The sequence below is a fragment of the Conger conger genome, chromosome 18 (assembly GCF_963514075.1).
Source record: "Conger conger chromosome 18, fConCon1.1, whole genome shotgun sequence".
NCBI classification, from domain to species: domain Eukaryota; kingdom Metazoa; phylum Chordata; class Actinopteri; order Anguilliformes; family Congridae; genus Conger; species Conger conger.
Window position 1 is genome coordinate 10847791 of NC_083777.1, and position 20452 is coordinate 10868242.

The 20452-nt window shown below is 41.1% G+C and overlaps 1 protein-coding gene across 17 annotated transcripts in view; it reads left to right on the top strand.

Annotated features, from left to right (window-relative positions):
* LOC133118378 (carbohydrate sulfotransferase 15-like) overlaps positions 1-20452 on the top strand; it is a 53995-nt gene that overhangs the window by 15409 nt on the left and 18134 nt on the right. For 5 of the 17 annotated variants that reach the window (XM_061228318.1, XM_061228324.1, XM_061228319.1 and 2 more), the window contains 2 exons: positions 13409-13477; positions 17510-18115. In XM_061228318.1, the coding sequence (XP_061084302.1) occupies positions 17684-18115 (432 nt within the window). In that variant the 5' untranslated portion in view covers positions 13409-13477; positions 17510-17683. The other 12 variants (XM_061228316.1, XM_061228323.1, XM_061228315.1 and 9 more) reach the window with 12 other exon arrangements.

The following is a 20452-nucleotide window of genomic DNA, read 5'->3' on the forward strand; positions in this document are numbered from 1 at the left end:
TCTCTACAGATGCTTTACGAGAGCAGGGATGGAAGCACAATAATTCCCCACAAGATGGAATTACAGTCCCAGGGGACACAACAAGTACACGGAGTGCAGACTTGATGGACAAACACAATCAAGGTTGAAATGTGTACAATCATATATCGGTTATTAGTAAAAGGCTAAAAATAACAACACTGTACTGTCCAGTATGTGGCTGCTTCTTAGTTGATGAGCTGATTAAATTTTACAAGGACTGTCCAATCTCCGTTTCCACAACAGATGGCTCTTTGCGCGTTGATTTGTTCTGCTGACATTCAGACAGAAAACATGTCCACAGTTGTTTTCTAGTCTGGATGTGCATCAAGCACAGGATAGTGGATCTGACCTTTGCAACAGGCATATGCATCCTTATTAAAGTATGTGTCAGCATATATATATATATACAGGTGTACAGGAGAGAGAAGATAGGCACACAGGTAAGAGTTACTAGAGTTAGTTTCTCCGCTGTAGTACCCTATACTCTCAGAGTAAAGGAATCCTAAAGGCTCCTCTGTGTGCTATGGGCAAATCGGGCCCTGTCTGTTTCTGGATTTCAGACCAACTTAATTATTCTGATCTTAATTACATAATTAGCCCAGTCATTTACATTATCTGTCATTTATAGCCACATTATGTGATATAAACTGCAACTGATAAATGTTCTTGTCTTGTTCTTGTAGCATTTTATTTACGAGTAAATCGGTCATGGCGCATATAGCTAATTAGCTGATTGAGCCAGGGTAACTGGTGGCAGTAAAATCCTACATACACCCCGGCCCTTTTTAGTTTCCCATTACTGCCATAGAGGAATCGTATCTAGTTCAAGGTTTGTTTATCAGGCTTTCACAGTCTTTGCACCTACTATAGAGGGTTCCATAAAGAAGTAAAAAGGGTTCCCCTATGGAGACCAGCCAAAGAACTACAGCGAGTGCAATAGCCCTAATCCCCAAGTTTTCCTCAGACCATATGAGCGTCTTAAGTGCCATCTATCACAGACCCACCCCCTGCAGTGTGCTTTCAGAAGTATGCTGCTGTTATGACAGTGGGTGTGCTGTTGCTAAGATGGAGGATTACTAGCGGGGATAACAGAGTTTTCTCAGCTCTGAAAGGCCACAAAGGTGACTCCCCGGTAGAGGAATAATGGCTCGAAAAGTGTCTGTTTGTTATTTGTGTTTACATGCATTCCTGTATGTGTGAATATACGCATTAGGAAAGGCGAATAGCCCTTAGGCCACCTCTATCACCCAAACCCACACAAAGATCCCTGCAGTAGGAGCATGTGAGCTGTTCTGAAGCATTCTTCTCAGGCCTGTATTTCCCACACGTTTGTGCTGTTTGATAACTACAGGAAGAGATGTACGCATCTCCCCTTCATGAAAACTTTTAACCTGGGGTGCCTGGTGCATCGTGGGAAGGATGAAAGCTGTTATAACCTCAGAAATCAACCCTGGCCAATGTAAACCACCCAACTCCTGGTAGGACTATATAGACTCCCAGTTATGGTTTGGAACATACAAAGGCTCAAATTAGCCATGTCTACCCTTGCCTAGAGGGAACCATATCTTCTACTATAAAAATATGAAAACTTATAAAAAATATTAAAATATTACTTTTTAAAACGTATTTACAATATACCGTATATTGCATTATATTCCATTTCTATATGTTTAGGCCTTAGCAGGCAGTCCACACACTACGCTTAGTACTGAGAAACCCTTTAATCCTAAATAACAAATAACAGGTTCACTCTTACATTACATTATTGGCATTTGGCAGACGCTCTTATCCAGAGCAACGTACAGTTGATTAGACTAAGCAGGAGACAATCCACCCCTGGAGCAATGCAGGGTTAAGGGCCTACACCGGGATTAGAACCACCAACCTTGCGTGTCCCAGTCATTTACCTTAACCACTACGCTACAGGCCACCCTGTGGCTCTTTCATACGGTAATTGGACTAAAACTCAACAACGCACATTTAGTTATTTATACTGTAGTTATAAATGCTGTATTACACCCATATGAGCACAATAATACTATCATGTCATTCCCTCTTTTGTTTTATATGTTTAGTATACACTCAGTGAGAACTTTATTTTTTATTCACTAGACTTATTTTTTAGACTTAAGTCTTCTGCTGCTGTAGTCTATCCACTGAGAGGTTTGACGTGTTGTGGGTTCAGAGATGCTCTTCTGCATACCACTGTTGTAATGTGTGGTTACTTGCATTACTGTTACCTTCCTGTCAGCTTTGATTAGTCTGGCCCTTCTGCTCTGACCTCTCTCATTAACAAGGCGTTTCTGCCCGCAGAACTGCTGCTCACTGGATGTTTTTTTGTTTTTCACACCATTCTCTGCAAACTCTAGAGACTGTTCTGCTTGAAAATCCCAGGAGATCAGCAGTTTCTGAGATACTCAAACTGTCTAGCACCAACAATCATTCCCGGTCAAAGTCACTTTGACATTTCTTCCCCATTTGGTCAGAAAAACAGCTGAAACTCTTGACCACGTCTGCATGATTTTATGCATTTAGTTGCTGCCGCATGATTAAATATTTGCATTAACAGGCTGGTGTACAGGTCTACCTAATAAAGTGCTCACTGAATGAATATGTATGTAGATATGACATGCTCATGTTTGTCTTGATTAAGGAAATGTTTATTTAATGAAGCTGATTACCTCTGTGAACTCTGTTAGTCCATAAAGTGACCAGTGAAGCTAGGCTGTATGTAGCTTTATGACTGCCTTATTTTGGGAGTCTTTGGGAGATGGTATCATTTGTGCATGTAAATGAGTGAAACTGCAAATAATCTCTCCCTACATACCTCAGTTTCTCCCTTTTGCTGTTTGACAGACAGGTACAGCCTTAAGGTTTCAAAAACAAATGATAATATAACTATAAATATACACCGTGGAGAAACATAACACATTTCTAATTATAATCATAAGTTAAGAAATCGTTGTGTGAACGCTCAATCAAACCATGAATAGAATCCATGATGTAAATTCGTAACATAGCGTAACATACAGTGATATTGAAGAAGCTAAAGAAGGCAAACACGTTATTACAAACGATATGAGAAGACACGAATAAAGGAATAATGACAACTAAACAGAATAATAGTTTACCTCACTTCTCCTGCCTATTCAGAGCTTAATTTAGAAATCCAAGAGACGTACTTTGCATGCAGAATAGTCCTGCTGAAGCCAGCCCTTTTCCTGAGGCTTTATGGAACCTATAGAATGCAGAAGCAGATTGCCACAGCAGTGACCTCAGAGGTGGATCCGTGGGACTTATGAGTCTGATTTTACGGAATTTGGGGGCAGCTGGAGGTGGCTGCGTCTGACCTTTGACCTGTTTATTAATGGAGTTCTCATACATTAGTCATAAGGAGACGAGCCTGCCCCTTTCACCCCAATTTTATTGCCTACCTGTGTTTTTCCACCCTCCCTTGTGACTGGAGCTGTCTGTCACAGCAGTATAAGGGTGACTGACACGGCGGCCAGCTGCCAGAATGCCAAACAAATATGCTATTGCTTTGGTGATTCATATCTGTAAAGTGCATTCTTTAATATATTCAAATTAGTCTGTTTGTGTGATGTCTTTTGTGATTGTGTCGAGTCGGTTGATTGTGAATCTTATTGGCTGAGGAATGGAAGTTGAGTACTGTTGCCAAGCGTCATCTGTGAAGCTCTACTGTGTGAAAAGAGAGCTGGTTTTGATCTTGCTGACTGTCAGAAACACTGAATGCATTTTGACTCAGATCATTTCATTTGTATTATTAGCACAGTTCGTTATGTCTCAAAGGCAGCATGCCCTGAAACAATGAGGCAGAAAACCTGCCCATCTTTGTTTTCTTCTCATCAATCTTTCTTTCTTTGTGCTTTTGTATTTAAACCATCCATTGTTCCACGTCATCCATAGTGTTTATTTTCACCACATTGTGACTACATTTCAGTTTTTACAATACAGTAAAATTGTAATTTATTAAGGTTTACTGGCTGAAAATGTCAAATAAATAGATTTTTGCCTGCCTGTCATTTTTTAGTCGTGGTATAAAACAATCCTGTGATCATAAATCTTCTCAATAAACACTCACAAGTCAAGTGTTTATTGAACTCTGTCAGAGTGCATCTGATACAGTAACTCAATAGAGAATAGTATGTCTCCACACACACTTGAGCTGCTTCAGTAGTCTGTTGTTTAAGCGTTATGGAACGAGAGCCCGTGGTATATCGTGGTTCATCATTCGCTGGGGTTTGGTGGTCTTGAAATCCCTCATTTTGTTTTACTTTGGTAGGCTACTAGTTGATGATGACATGATGATGACATTATGTTAATTTCGGTTACAAAGTAGATAGCGGCGATCTACAAATGCGGAGTAATATTAAAAGATGTGTGAACATTCCATTTAGCTGTGCATATATCGTGGATAATGGACCAGACCTATCCATTGGTGTGTGATAGCTACAGTTTTCAGCTACAGGTCTGTGTACAGATCAGCACAGTATTCCTCTGGTATTGTAATTACTGATTTCATATTTAACCATTACTTTTCCACATTGACGTGAAGCCTTCAGAAGAACTAATCTTCCCGGGATGGGCCCCGGCTCAAGGCGTCTAGCAGGGTAATAAATGATAATAATAATGAATAAAAGATAAGTTCTGGATAAAAGTGCTGAACCAGCCTTTCTCCTGCTCGATCCACTGGCATCATTTCCGTGGATGGGATGGGATTCCCGGCCCCTGACAGTGATGAAAGCCAGGCGCTGACAGGAGAGTAGGTCACCTGGTCCCGCTTGGGGTCGGATCGCGGTTCAAGGTCAGCCTTCACGTTTCTTCTGGCCAGGTCTTCATCTTCATCTTCCTCTTCCTCCGAGAGCGGAGGGAAAGAGAGAAGAGCGAGAGATTAATGAGACAGCAGCCTTGCGTGCCTGTGCTCTGTCGCAGATCTGACGGATTAGACGTGCAAATGACAAAGGAGTGTATCCACTCCAAGCTAAATATTGAATCCACTGACAGGGCTGGCGTGATGTATGCAGCATGATTCATGGTGTTGATAGGCTAACGGCTTCAGTTCCAGAACAGCTAAAGTCCTCACTTACCGAATTATAATATGCATGTCATCAAATAGTGTAACGCTCAGATCCAGAAACCCAAATGCAGACCACGGAATTCCAAAAACGTTGTTTATTTCAGTCCAAGATCAAAAGCCCGGAAATCCAGTAAACACAGTGCCAAATTGAGATGCAAGAGGAAAGTCACAATACAGTCCGGAGGTCAAAAATCCAAGAGATCAGAAAAGCAAAGGTACAAAGGAGTAGGCGCAAGGAGAGTCGTTAACGAAGCAGAGATTAAAAAAAAAATGTTTTAATCCCGGCTAACAAAACAGAAGGAGTAAGGCAAACTCGGAATCAGGCAAAGGGTATCTCAGATATCTCAAGTATGACAGGTTTACAAATAATCGGCACTTAAATAATGATCAACGTTCTGATAATGGTGACTACTCAGACAGGGGTTTAAATACACAAATGGATAAAACAAACTAAGCGGGGCATGGGAGTGAGAGTGATCTGACAAATAGACATCAGGTGAGAAATGTGAATGTTAGACAAACATATTAGTGTGTTAATATAATTAGTACTGTACAAATGATATGTTAGTTGAGATTAGTAAATTAGTGCTATCTACAAACATGAATGGAGAGAAAGCAGGAAGTAAGAAAAACGAGACTGAGAAGGAATCGTGGGAAACTGGAAAATTCAGAAAACACCCGAATAGTGAATCACGCAAAAAGGGAAGTGACTCGGGCTCAGAACTACATAAAGACACAGACATCACAGGGGAAGACGAGTGCAATGAACAATGAATGTAAACAGAAAACCAGACATGAATATGAAAAATACTAAATTTACAAAAATACAAAATAAACTAACAGACAGAAAGCAGGAATATTACAAAAAGAGTATTCTATGGTATCATATGGCTAAACACATCATAGCACAGGAAGCGTCTGCTGTGGTAGAGACTATCTGTGATGAAGATAGACCAATGCCCCCCCTCCCCTGCCTGTGAGCTTTCTGTTGAACCATGCATTTGCATATTTTTACCACTGCCAAGGAGGTTATGTAATTATGTCCATCCATCTCTCCGTTTGTCCGTCCATCCGTGACAGACATGCAGTATCTGGAAAAGTAATCACTGGATTGAAATATTCTGTGCGCATTTGTGTTTTGAAGATGAAGAAACCTATTGAGCTTGGGGAGCCCATGGCCTTTCCTGTAGCACCACCATCAAAGCAGCCTTTACATTCTTTGATCAATATATCTCAAAAAGTAGCAGCTTGTTTGTCATTCAATTTTCTGAAACATTCATCTCCATAAGAGCAAGAAACATGATTTTGGTGGCCCCTTTCTCTAGCACCACCATCACACCATCTCGAAAGGTAATGGCTGGATTGCCAGGACAATGTTGTGCTCATTCATTAATTCAAGGGGAGATTGTTGTGCCTTGGCGGAGATCTGCACTCTACTAAGTGCATTATTTCTATTCTTTTATTTGATTTTAATGTATAGCAGCTCTTGAGACCTATAGCAGCTCTTGTGTTTCATCAAATTGGTTGGAATTTATATAGTACCGTTATCTAAAGTGTTATGCAATCGATGCTTCTCATTCACCCATTCATACACACTCACACGCCAATGGTGATTGGCTGCCATGCAAGGCACCAATCAGGAGCATTTGGGGGTAAGGTGTCTTGCTCAGGGATACTTCGACACACCCAGGGTGGGGTCAAACCGGCAACACTGCCAGACGACTGCTCTTACCGCCTGAGCCAATGTCGCCCCTGAGCTGCATAACTTCATAACTGTACAAATTGGTGTATTCCACTACAATTTCAGTTGTACTAAACACACATTATACAACTCTCCATTCTCACTCTGGATGGTGGAGGGCTGGGTGGCTGGGTGAAAGAACTCTCTTCCACTGGATCTCTCTTCTGTGTTTTCTGCACCGTCAGACCACTTCCTGTTGACAATTTTTCACCCATGACATACTGTGAAAGTGACATTAAATGTGATGTTCAATGTAGTGTTAAGTAAACGGTTGACTGGTGTTGTTGTGGTGATCCGAGACAGGAGAGGTGTCGCTTTTGGGTCTGTGATGCGTAGCCTGTCGAGACTGTACAGCCAAGCAAAGGTGAGCTCAGAAGCTGGCTTGAGGTATGTATTTTGTGTGTTAGTTGTTGATGGGAATGCGTATCAGTTTGTATATGGGCAATATGGCTCCTATTTTAGCTTTGCTTCTGTGCTTACCGGCATGTTTGGGAATTGATTTCAGAATTTTGCTTTTCACTGTTAAAGCACACCATGTTCTGCATACATTTCTGACCTTCTAACCCCATATGTGCCATTGTGCAGTCTGAAAACTTCAGTCAGGGCTCTTTTGACTAAGGTCTAAGGGTGACTGGGCTTTTGCTGTCAGGGCCTTGGTGCTGTTGAATGACCTGCCTAAACATACCAGGCTGGTAAATTCAATGTCGTTTCTTCAATCTCTTCTTCAGATTCTTTTAACCGCTGGCTAGGTATCTTTATTTTTTTATTGCCGTTTCAGATTGCTCTCTTTTAAGAGTTGCCTTTCTCTATGAATGTTATATGGTATTTTCTTTTTTGAAATTATTTTTTCCCTCTTGGCTTTGCTACTTATTTGTAAAGCACGGGGGATAGATGTACTAATACTGAGAATAAGGACAATAATAATACACCAAAAAATGTCCAGTGTTAATTAAACACTGAGTACATATGTGACCTGTTCTATCATGATCAGTTGCAAGTCGCTACAGCCAATTTCACATAAATTGTTGCTCATTTTTGGCTGTTTTAGGCTTTCATCTTCATTTTGTGGAACAATATTTTGTCTTTCTAAGCTGTACCTCTTAATTCCAAATTCAGAGTAAATATATAGTTTGTAAGGCTTTAAATGCATGCTGTCAAAGTGAAAGTAACACTGGAGGTGTGCATTGTTTGGAGGCTTGCCAGCTTATCACCATTCACCAATCACAAACAGCCACATCAGCTGCGTTCATGGCTACATGAAACAGGACAAAACTCCCTCGATATCTGGAGTGGAGAAATACATTTGATATCCTCTGTCGATTAGTTTCTAAAACTCTAAATACGTTTTTGGGTCAGTACGACTGATTTTGATAGAGCAGGTCACATATGGGTCCAATAGGGTCTTTATTTACACTGTAACAACTGAACATCCGCTTAGGGACAACTGCATCTGTTCCTTTGCTGTTCATTGGAATTCCCCTCTCCCACATGGCCAGGAGCTAATCATTCATTGCAACCGGTGGGAGGACGTTGAACCCAGATTCTATTCATGCTATTATGTTGGGGGATTCCCACTCAAATGTAGTCATTACATTACATTATCGGCATTTGGCAGACTTACAGTTGATAAGACTAAGCAGGAGACAATCCTCTCCTGGAGCAGTGCAGGGTTAAGGGCCTTGCTCAAGGGCCCAACGGCTGTGTGGATCTTATTGTGGCTACACCGGGATTAGAACCACCGACCTTGCGTGTCCCAGTCATTCACCTTCCCAGTCATTTACCTTAACCACTACGCTACAGGCCGCCCTGTCACAGTAAGCTCTCCCTGCTTTAGGGATTTCTTTACCTCTATCCCATACTATGATGAACCACAGTGTTGGTCCAACGTCCCTGTTTGGGAACTGTGTCTCTGGCTTCCCAGATGTTAAGCAAGGTGGCTCAGACTGTTTGTTTCTTGTAGAAGTAAACAATAACAATTCCTTTCTTAATGCACAAGGAACATTTTATTTGTAATGTTTTTGATCTACTTCCAGCCCCGCATTCCGGAGGTTTCTGTGCCCTGACCCCGGTGTTCTGTTCTCTGAGTCAAGGAGCTGGAATGGCTTTTGTTTTCCCATGGAGAAGTTTCTGATGTTCTGGAGCACTGTTCTGGGGAGGATTGATTGGCTTCATCAAGGACAAATCATCACAGAGCATTCCATTTTCACCCACGAAATAAGCTTTTAATCTCGCCGCCACCCTTGCAATTAAGCAGCCCTGTACTTTAACGCTAGATCAGAGCCAGTGAGAGAGACTGGACAAAAAACAGAGGCGATCTGGTATGATTTTCATTTGGGGAAGGAAGGTTCTGAATATATATATGTATATTCAGCCATAAAGGAGTTATGGTTTTCCCTGCAGCGAATCGCAGAACATGAAGGGAATAAGTTGCTTTCATTATAAAAGAAAAATCTGCAGGTCATTCTCACAGTAAATAATGGAGTCAGACAGTACTGTGGTACTCATATCAGCTGCAGCCATGTGACAATAAGCACCCTCTTAATATCTAGCCCCATTAAACCTCGTCTCTTGATAATACTGTAATTACAAGCAATAGTCCTTGAACAGACATAACTTCTGCCATAATCGTTATTTTCATTTGTCATCTTCCCCCCAGGGTGTAGTACTGAATGCTAATTGAATCTTGGAGATGTTTCTTAGGTAGGTCAGGTGTTTATAGGATTCTGTGGTATTGATAGAAGAATAAGTAGCGGAGCTCCCATGTGTTAAAGTGAACTCTCAGACTTTAGCAAGTCATTGTGGTTTGTTGTGCCTAGGAATTATTTTGCTTGGTTAAAACAAGTCAGTTATTAACAACTAATTGTAACTCCACCGATGTTTTTGTGTCATCACAATCTTGAGAGTAACTCTTCATTGAAGCATCTGCTCAGATTTTTCCAGTCAATTTCTTCTGCTTGTTTTGCAGTCGTCTCTTACATCTTCGCCCACATCTTAAATAATCATGACATTATAAATATGAAAACCTTGACATGTTTTCATTTAGCTGAATTATTCAAGTATTCAAGTGTTCATAGCCAATGGCACAACAATGGGCCTATTTCATTTCAAGCGGTTATAGAACGGAAGTAAACAGACGCAGGGTATCGCCTCCTCCGGTTTCACTTAGCGTCAGTTGCAAAAATGATCTTCTCTGGGCAGCTAATGCATTTAAGTTGCTCAGCAGGTTTCAGAGTCAAAGTTGAGAATGTTTTTTGTCTCTTGGTTATTATACAGAACAGCAGGTGTAGACACAGATAATGCTGCTTGGCTATATTGGGTGTATAAATCAGCTTGTGTGTAGCTGTGTGTCAAAAGGTAAACGAAGAACCCCTGTTTACTGAAACCCCATTCATCGACGCCTTCCCTGTAAGGACAAGTTGTCAGGTGCTTCTGTCTGTGGGCTACATACCACAAACGACAGTGTCAGGAATGAGGTGGTCTATACGGGAGTGCCGATGTGAAGGACATCATCGCCAAGGGCAGCCGGGCGTTTCGGTGCACCTGGGACCACAGCTTCACATCTGCCGATGATTTACTGCAAACGAGTCCACGGGCAGTTCAAACCCGCGTCAGGGATGGGGACCTCCGGTCCTGGAGGGCCGGTGTGTATGCAGTGTATGGCTGCTGCCACCAGTTACCCAGGCTCAATCAGCTAATTAGCCACATACACCATGACCGATTCACTTGTAGATTAGACCACGATAGAATTCTACAAGACAAGAACATTTATCATAATATATCATGGGATGTGGCAAAAAATGACAGATCATGTACATGACTGGGCTCATTAAATACATCCCTGTTCTATTTCATTCCGTGTGGACCACAGAGCACCTTAAGTGGCTGGGACTGTGTTCTGACCTGCGGGAAATGATTCTGCACTAGGGATTCAAACATCCTTTTGACATGTGCATACATTGATGCAGACAGGGGACACATTTCTCTCATCCCTAATGGCAGTAGTTAGTGGACAGGTATTGCAACTTGGCTGTGGGTTTCTGCTGCCCTTAATCAAGGTGCTTAACCTAAATCACTTCAGTAACTATTCAATGTGTAAATGAACTTAAATACATTGTAGTCTCTTTGGAGACTACAATGTATTAGCTTTTTGATGGACTCTAGGATATGCAAATACATAAATAAATAAATAAATGCATAACAAAGCATCTGCCTTGACTTATTAACATGAAGCCTGTTAATAATGCTTTGCATAAAATAAAAATCCCTGTCCACATTGCTGTGAACGTCTGTGATGTTTTTGTTCAAGCCCGTTTCACTGGATCTTCAATGGATTTCTGAAAATGTAATGACCACAAACAATTGAGCATGGTAGTGCCTATTCTGTTTGTTTGTAATGTTTTATGTAGAAAGGAAAAGTGCAAAAAACCTGTTTACTCACTATCATTAATAATTATGGGAAAGATTGTCGAATCACTTTGTAGCAGCACTGCCTGAATTACTGCCGCGCGCTGGTATTGATAGTGAGATCAATAAGCTTTGTAGAGGGGAAGTCGGCTACAACAAAAAGTCATGGTGTTGTGTCTCTGCGGTTGACTGACAGCCCAGGGGGCTGAGGGCTTTCTTTGATGAAACATTAAGGCTTGGGCGGTCCTTCGTGCAGTCACAGAGATAGTGCTTTCCTTCTCATGTGCGAAATGTCCTTTCATCATTTTGAGCTTTTTTTTTAATATCCATGAAAATACATTTATTAGCAGTGACAGCTTTCAGAAGAGCAGTCCCTCCTAATTACACACTGTATTGTGATCTCGACTGAAGCAAATCTAACATGCAGTGGTTCTTATCATAATTACAGGCCAGGATTTAATCAATGCAGTTCTACTCTGGTTTGTGCTGTATGTATGGCCAGTTCTCATCATGTAGCATACTCTTATCTACCTATGTATTCATAAGTTGTCTTTAAAGGCATGCTATGTAGGATTTATTTCCTTGCGTCCCTCCTGTGTTTACGCACAAAAACGTCTACGCCCCCATTCTCGAACCCACTCGCACCAAAAGATAATTTTGTTGGTAGCTTTGTAACACAGTATTGCAAATTACTGTGAGATAGCTGCGATAGCAATGAGCTAAGAAAATCTGCTTAATTTTGTAGTCGCCTTCCACACAAGCCATTTAGCTAGAACTGACGTTACTCCTGTTTGTATTTAGTTATAGCTAGTAGCTATAGTTAGCTAGTTACTGCAATCTTTCAAAAGCAGCTCATTCATACCAGTTAAGCAGTTGCTCGCAAGTATAGCTCAACCAAAATGCTCGACTGACCATATGCAGAAAAGTTACGGGGTAGCTAAATTTAGCGAAACATTAGTGGCGAATTAATGAACCAACACTAGCCACTGCTGCTAGCACCAGTGGATTTCGGGCAGCTCTGAAAGAAAGCATTGAAGAGTTCTGTAACATAATCATGCACACTCACAAACACATCAATGTACTATTACTTGTATTTTTATCAGACATCTCAAGTCTTCTGAAAGTCCGGGAGTCTTTTGGGTTTAGGTATCAGCCCCCTGCCCAGGAGAGGAAATTAGCCAGTAGAATCTCCTGAAAGCATACTGTAAGGCTGCAGTGCAGTGGGGCCCAGCTATTATGGCCAGCCAGCTGACGTACTAATTGAAGTTACTGGAGTTGGCTAATAACGGCAGCTCCCTAATGGTACCGAATGCTGGCCAGCCACTTGATTAATTGTTAGCCACCAAGGCTAATCTCTCACAAATCCAGCTCATCACTTTCACAGAGAATCCATGTATTTGCTTGCCCTCCTTCTTTTGGATCATAGAGCATATGAGTTCAATGTATTTATCGATTGGACACATGCTTTTCAGATACAGCACAGACATAAGAAAGGCCCACGCCCACAAGCGGCCTGAGGTGTTTTTAGAATAACAAATACAAGTAGACGAGCAAGGTATTGGGCAGAAGTGAACACAGACACAGGTTGCCAATATTTCCAAGATGAAAATCCTGCATCGTATGCCTTCAATTTTGAATGACGAATAACAAATATAACTGTTCAGTTTTCTTCATGAATATGGTTCAAGCGACCTCATTTTGATGATTGCGGAGCTCACCAGACTGTATTTTCTTAAGGATAGTGCTTTGTTTGTTTGGGGGTGTGGGAAGGGTGGTGACATTACATTGAACAGATCCGTCTCCCGGACTATTCCTGCAGTCGGGTCTTCTAAGGATAAACCCGGCACATCTGCAGGGATAATCAAAAAGGGATGGTACAGGTGCGTCATCACATGGACGCAGGAGTGGAGCTCCACCAATCGCAGAGCACATTACTAACTAACTAATAGAACGACGACAACAGTAATTGGTGTATTCCTTTTTGCTTCAGAATTAACAATAAATTATCCACCAATCGCTGTCAGTATTGCTCTGTTTATTATTGCTAGCGCACTCTTGATTGGCAGGGCTTCACTCTGGTTCGTAAGTGACCTGCAGGCCTGTGGACCCGTGAGTGAGATGCCTGTGTTCTGCCCTCTCCACAGCATGGACGGAGCCTGTCGCTGCCCTTTCGGCCTGCGATGGAGGACCCGGACAGGCAGTAGCCACTGACGGTAAACACACGCCCCCGTAAAGACCAGACCATCAGTGGCCACAGCTGGGAGAGGGCTGGGAGCCATGGCTGTAAAACACATTACATAAACCTTCTGCTGCATTTAAACATCCTCTGGGGAGGCAATTGTGGTTCATACGATAGTAAACTGTCATTATTTAAATTCAGTGCTGCTTCTGTTGGCTTCGATCATGTAGCAAGACTTTTTTTTATCTGGAAGACCCCAATGCAGAATCAGTAATTAGGTCATTTGAAAACACATTATACATCTGACTAATCCATTGACTTTTTGCAGAATCAGCCTGGGGAATTTACAATTGAGACCAGAGAGTTTTTTATTAAATTAAATGAAATTAATATAATGTGTACAGTTTATACCCCATTTTTCTCCCCAAAACGGAATGCCCAACTGTAGTTTTTATCGCTAATTGCCATAAAATAGCGTGCGGACAAGCTTGCGTTCTCCTCTGAAACACATGATTCACAGCACTGCTTCTTATCATGAGTCGGGCTCACACAGACATCAGTCTAGAAAAGACTGATGTTAATATGTGGACTCGTGGACGCCTGATTGGCTAGCAAGGATTGCGATTTTCATTGGCTAGCAATGAAAGTGGACTGAAACCCCCTCCATTCTTGGACAATGTTGCGGTCAGTTGCATGCCACGGAACAGTGCAGGAACTGCTGGCCACAGTTGGCACAGTTGCATTAGATACGACCATGCACTATAACATTGCCTTAACAGAGTGAGCCACCAAGCAACCCATGTACAGTACATTACGAAGTTGTGTGATTTGAAAATGTTCCAGAAATTCCTGAATTAGTTTTACTAAGTATCTTAGTTACAGCACAATCACAACAGATTATTTATCTGCCTGGTTGAACAATGAATTTTGAGGAATTTCATGTTGGCTGTTGGGGAACCAGCCTCAGCTGTGGAGCTGTACTAAAGCTTTGTGCACTCTTGGCAGAGGAAGGGTTTCCAAGGGGCTGCACTTTCCCAGGACCTGGGAGTTCCTGCCACGCTGTTCACTGAGATAACCTTCTGTCCAAAAGTTCAGGGCTGGGGGGCCATCAGCCCAGCCCCGCTCCACTGCAACCCCGGCCTGCCCCCACCACCAGCTGGAGGGAAACCACACAGCGTGGGGTCTTTTGACCCTGCATGCCAAAATAAGTTCATGCCAGGCAGGGCAAAGTAGAGCATCCATTTTGGGATCAGGTGGACGTGCGTTTTTCTCTCTCTCCTTGGAGACACTGGCAGCCTGTTTATACATCTGCACAAGCTTCTCCACTGAACTAAATCTTTGGGTGATTTTAATCAGGAATGTGGCTTCCATGCAGTTTACTTTTAAAAGGTTGATATCTCACTCAATTTAATAGAGCAGAGAAGGCTGATTTAGTGGAACAACAGATTCTGACTAGTCCAATTTCATTCAGCTCAAAGAACTCAGCTTCTAAGTACAATAGTTGCGACTCAAAGCGGATTTGATCCTATGGTTAATGTGTGCTGCTCTCTCTCCATGTGATTCTGTCATCCCGTCTCAACACTCTTCTTACTCAACACCCCTGATGACTAAACCCTCCATTCAACCCAATGACTACAAACCTTTCTGACATGGTTTCTCAACACCTTCTCAACGCAAAATGTTTTTTGTCTATGTAATAAGACATGAATATATATTTTTTTATCAAGTGGAAAATATTAGCTTGTTTTTAGTTACTATTTGCTTGACGAGTGAAATGTTCTTACCCCATTGGCAGATCTTGAAATTAATCAAATACGTCCCACCTCATTGCCAATATTTTTGTCTTATTTAGCGAAATAATATTATAAAATAATATTTCAAGTTTAAATATAAGACTAAAATATGAGACTAAATCAAACCATCTGATTCAGGGTAATGATGCAACCCTCTGCGGAAAACGGCTCAAACATACATTTTGCTATATTATCATAAAATGATCAATCCTTATTAAATTCTCCATATTGAATTTTGTGACACTTTTAACAAGTCTGGCTCAGCTTGTAATCATGAATGAAAATTGGAGAGAGAGAGAGAGAGAGAGAGAGAGAGAATGAACAACATAATGAATTTAACTCTGTGTAAGTGTCTATGTGGTTGAACTGTAATACAATTTCACGACTGGATCTTTGGAATACATTAAAGCATTTAGAGTTTTATGGGAAGCCGTTTTATTCTCCAAGCAATATGTGATGTTATGATATGAAGGATATGACAAACATTACCAGCTTTAAAAATAATGAATAAAATACATTAAAAAAAAACCCAGAAACATATTTGTTTCAAATGTTGAATAAAAAGATATATGCAGCATCGTGTAAAGAGTATTAGCTTGGAGCTGTTTTGATCTCATAATCCACAACCAAAGCTATGCATTAAAGACGGTATTTTTGGGGAAGTGATGAATGTTTTTTTGATTTAAGAGTTTGGCTGAAATGAATCAGAAACCTGAAATGAAGTAAATGGACATGGGAAAAGCTTAGGTTTATATGGATATGTGCCGGAAAGCTGGTGGCACTTTAACGCCAGATCGGAAGACGGTCTGGGAAAGTGGATCATGGCTAGCAGCTGGTTCTTCCCGGCTCAAAAATCACCCAGAGGCATCCAGTCTTAATTCCTCTTTCCAGTCTTAATCCCTCTTTCCTGTTTTAATTACTCTCAAAGAACAAGGCCAAGATGAGCCTCAACAGCTGGATCTGCCAGTCCATTTTCCACACTGATGTTTTCCAGCTCTCTCTTGTTTCGAAGTTTATGCTCCTGAATATGCAATCCCAATAAAAGGTAGCAATTTTATAAAAAGTAGTAAAAACTTGAAGTCTGTATACAAAAGTAAGTTATACATACTTTGTTACTCTACTATACTCTAAGTTGGCTGGCTGGATGTAATAATTTTACTGTCATCTATACTCAGGACCGGTAAAGGCTACCGGTGGTTATAATGCCAAACCATATTCCGTGTGTAATATTTCTGTACATTTACAATATAAAGTGATTTTTCTTACTCTAGAACTGTATCTTTGTATCTTCTGACTGCAATGTTACTTTGTCTCCGGCCACAAATTGCACAAATTGCTGAGTGCTTCTTGTCTATACCATGTAGACAAACTTATAGCTGGCAAAACTATCTTCAATGTTCGTTATTAAGCTTTGTCAGTTGCAGGGAAGAGTCGCCTCTAGCCCCTTATTCATTACCTGAGCTCATGCCAGACTTCCATTTCATTTTATTGCCACTGAGAAATATGCCTGATATTACACTGTATTTAGTGTAGACTAATGGGTGTTTGTACACAAGAAAAGCAGTAATGAAATTTCCATGTGTCTAGGCTTTTGTAAGCTCTAAAGATAATTATTTAAATGGTAGTATGCAGAAAACTTTACTAATAATCTGTAGTTTATGGTGAGCAGAGAAGTTATTTGTCTTTGATTGTTGCTGGTCTGGTCCTCAAGGGGTAAATTTAAACATCACTACTTTGTAATTAGTACATCTTGGGTATTTGAGTAGCTATTAGATCTAGTAGCTGGGAGGCTGGGAGTATGATTTTTTTCCACCTCTAATGAGTTCCGTTTAAACTTACATTTTCTTTAGTACATTTTTCAAACTTAATACGTTTGAGTAATTGACCATTGACAGAAATGAGGAGAATTCCAGTAGGGGAATTTCTCTCATCTAGATTGTTTCATCTTATTTTTGTACTTTGTTCATTTTTTTCCCTTAAAACTATTTTTACTTGAGTAGACTTTCACTATACCTTGAAGTAAACAGCCATTTCTAACATTTTCTTATCCTGAATGTAATTGCCTGACTTTATTCCTTATTTTTATTTTTGAATCAGGGCAATTTGTGATTTAATCATGTCCGCGATTATGTAATTGTGGCTTGATGTTGAGTGTATAAGCCTTCTGGCTAGAAAAGTACTTCAGTGGCCTCTCATGTAATTCCATGTTCCTTATCCTCTTCAGCTCTCATCGCTGTCTTATGAGATCTTATAACTGTCTTGCACTTCAACAGGTAATCGACAGCAGCAGAGATTAAGGACCAGCGGTTGTGTCTACGGTACTGTCAGCAGGAGGGCCTGAGATGGATGAAAGCAGACTCTCTCTTCCCCGTTCCGCAGATCCCAGCCTCGGCATGCCTGGATCCCTTTGCTCGGTCTGAGGCCCGCGTGTCCGCCATCTTGGAGACATGACCCTAATGGACTACAGGTACAGCCTGCTGAGTACGGTGGCTGAGGAGCACAGGAAGAGGCCCGTCCCGTTCAGGGATGGTCCTGCGGACCCCCTGGCCCTGCCGGATGGGAACAGGGAGCAGTTTCGCCGCTGGGGTCTACAGGTGTGCTTCGGAAAGGCCAAGCTCTACAGCTTCCTCTTCTTGCTGACAGTGATGTTCCTCATCACGGTCTCCTACATCCTCACCGGGGAGAAGAAGGGGCTCCTACTGACCCCTTCCCCGTACCGGATCAGAACAATCGTGGGCCCGGGACCGTTCCCCTTCAACCTGACCTCGGCCAGGGATTACGCCAACATGAAGCTGGTGGTGAAGACTATCGTGTCCAAGGTGGAGTTCAGCTCCAGACATCTACCAGAGCTGAAGGACCTGATCCACAATGAGCCACATGTGAGTGTTTTCATTGGTTATGAAGTGTGAAAGGGATCTAGTGCACATTGAGCCACTGTGAGTGTTTTCATTGGTTATGAAGTGTGAAAGGGATCTAGTGCACATTGAGCCACTGTGAGTGTTTTCATTGGTTATGAAGTGTGAAAGGGATCTAGCGCACATTGAGCCACTGTGAGTGTTTTCATTGGTTATGAAGTGTGAAAGGGATCTAGTCCACAATGAACCACATGTGAGTGTGAATTTACTTCACAGTGTGAATCAATGGCTTGAATTCAATCCATTTTTGTTCTTAGATGCAAACTTTTTGTTTGTTTTTGTTTATTAACAAAGATTGAAATTCCAGAGATTGCTGAACTTGCTAAACTGTATTTATGACAAAAAATATATTGATGTTAATTTTGAGTGATTACATTTAAACTCTGAATCCAATCCAAATGTGAGGAGAATTAGCATGTTAGTGCTATTCTGCAGTTATTCAGTCAATCGATCGATGAGTCTGTGCTTTTTATTTTACCTGACAGTGATTAGGTGAAATACTGCAAGGACAGGGAGAAGAATCAATCCTTAATTATTCACCAAATCATTAAAAGAAGTATTTTTAGGCTCATGACCAATTATTTTTCTGTGTTCAGTAACTTATATTAATAGCCTTGACACAATCAATGTTTCTCCAGAACATTGACTCATATTTAAACTCAATCGGTATTTGTTACATTTTTGTTATTTCAGCAATAACCAAAATTAAACATACTTGTTTGTGAAGTACAAAAGCTGACAATTTAAGAACAAATGTTGGTTGTATACAGGCCACTGGATCTTTGGATGGATTTTGGGTCCATGATATAACACTAAAACTGCATACAAATGACAGGGCTATAGCTAGCCTACTAAAAGGGGTGGGACTTTTCATTCTAGGATATATTAGTTGGCCAAGAATGGACAGAGTGCAGTGTTACTTTCGTCCCTGCCGAGCAAGTCTCTGTTGAAAAGAGACCTCACTGTGTGTTCCTAATTCTAATTCTTGGTATTTTCTGTAAATTAAACAAATAAAATGCATTATAAGTAATTGTAAAATATCACAGGACGAAAGCAATAAGGTTGCTTCCATCCCTGCCCTCTCTCGTGTCACTTCTCCCTGGCTAGCATCCAAGACTTGCTAGAATGAAACTTGAAAGGTTATCATTTCACTGGATGTGTTAAGAAAATTACATATGTTTGCAAACTTAAACAAGTAAACACAATTCTTCAATGGAAAAATACTTACTGGGCCATTTTTTTACTTAACAGTTTTCTGACGGTAGCTCCACCAAACATGCTCCGATGGCACCCACATTTTGTATGAAGCTCATGCACTCTTATATGCCATGTCAGTCCACTTCCCATCGTTCTCAAGACAATGCACGTGTTACTTTCGTCCTCTGTTACTTTCCACCCAGCCCTCTCCAGCATTACAGTATGGTAATAAGGCTCAGCTATGACTTCTGCGGGTCTGATTCAGCTGACAGCTTATTATGTTCTTGATGTAGCTGCACCATGATTTATTTCAATTGACTTTTAGTTTAGTTTGACTTTTTGGTACTAGTTTGTTTTTTGGGAGCAACCTGCATGCCCCCATGTTTCACAGATTATGCCGCATAGATTTGAGTGATCTTTATTCTTAATGTAGATGAGCCGTTACCCCTGACAGTTGAGTTCACTTCAAGAGTACATTCTACACTGCATTGTTAACCACTGTGCCAACCGACCATATAATCTCAGAATTTCACTGAGCTCATAATGTGTTCTAAAGTCTTCAAACCCACAATTACAACAGTCTCACAAAAACAAAACCCCAATAGTTCTTCATTTAAAAAAAAATGTTTTATTCTTTTTTTTTTTTTTTTCTTATTTATTCTACAGCAAACTAGCTACACACAGTCCCCTACAAATATTGGAACAGCAAAGTCAATTTGAGGTCAAACAAGCTGAGGTCTGAGGTCAAACAAGCAATCTCTACAGGGCAGGGGTGAAGGTACCTCAATCAACCGTTCGAAGAAGACTTAGAGAACAGCTATATATGGAGGCTATACAACAAGATGCAAACCACTCATCAGTAGTAAGATTACAGTTTGCAAAGAAGTACAGAGATGAGCCACAAAAGTTCAACAAAGTTTTATGGACTGCTCATGATACACGCTCATCTGTGAAGCACGGTGGAAGAAGTGCTTCACAGAAGTGGCTTGGGCTTGCATGGCTGCTTCTGGAGTGGGCTCACTAATTGATGATGTAACTCATAATGGTAGAAGCAGGATGAATTCAGAAGTCTACAAAAACATTCTGTCTGCTAACTTACGGAGA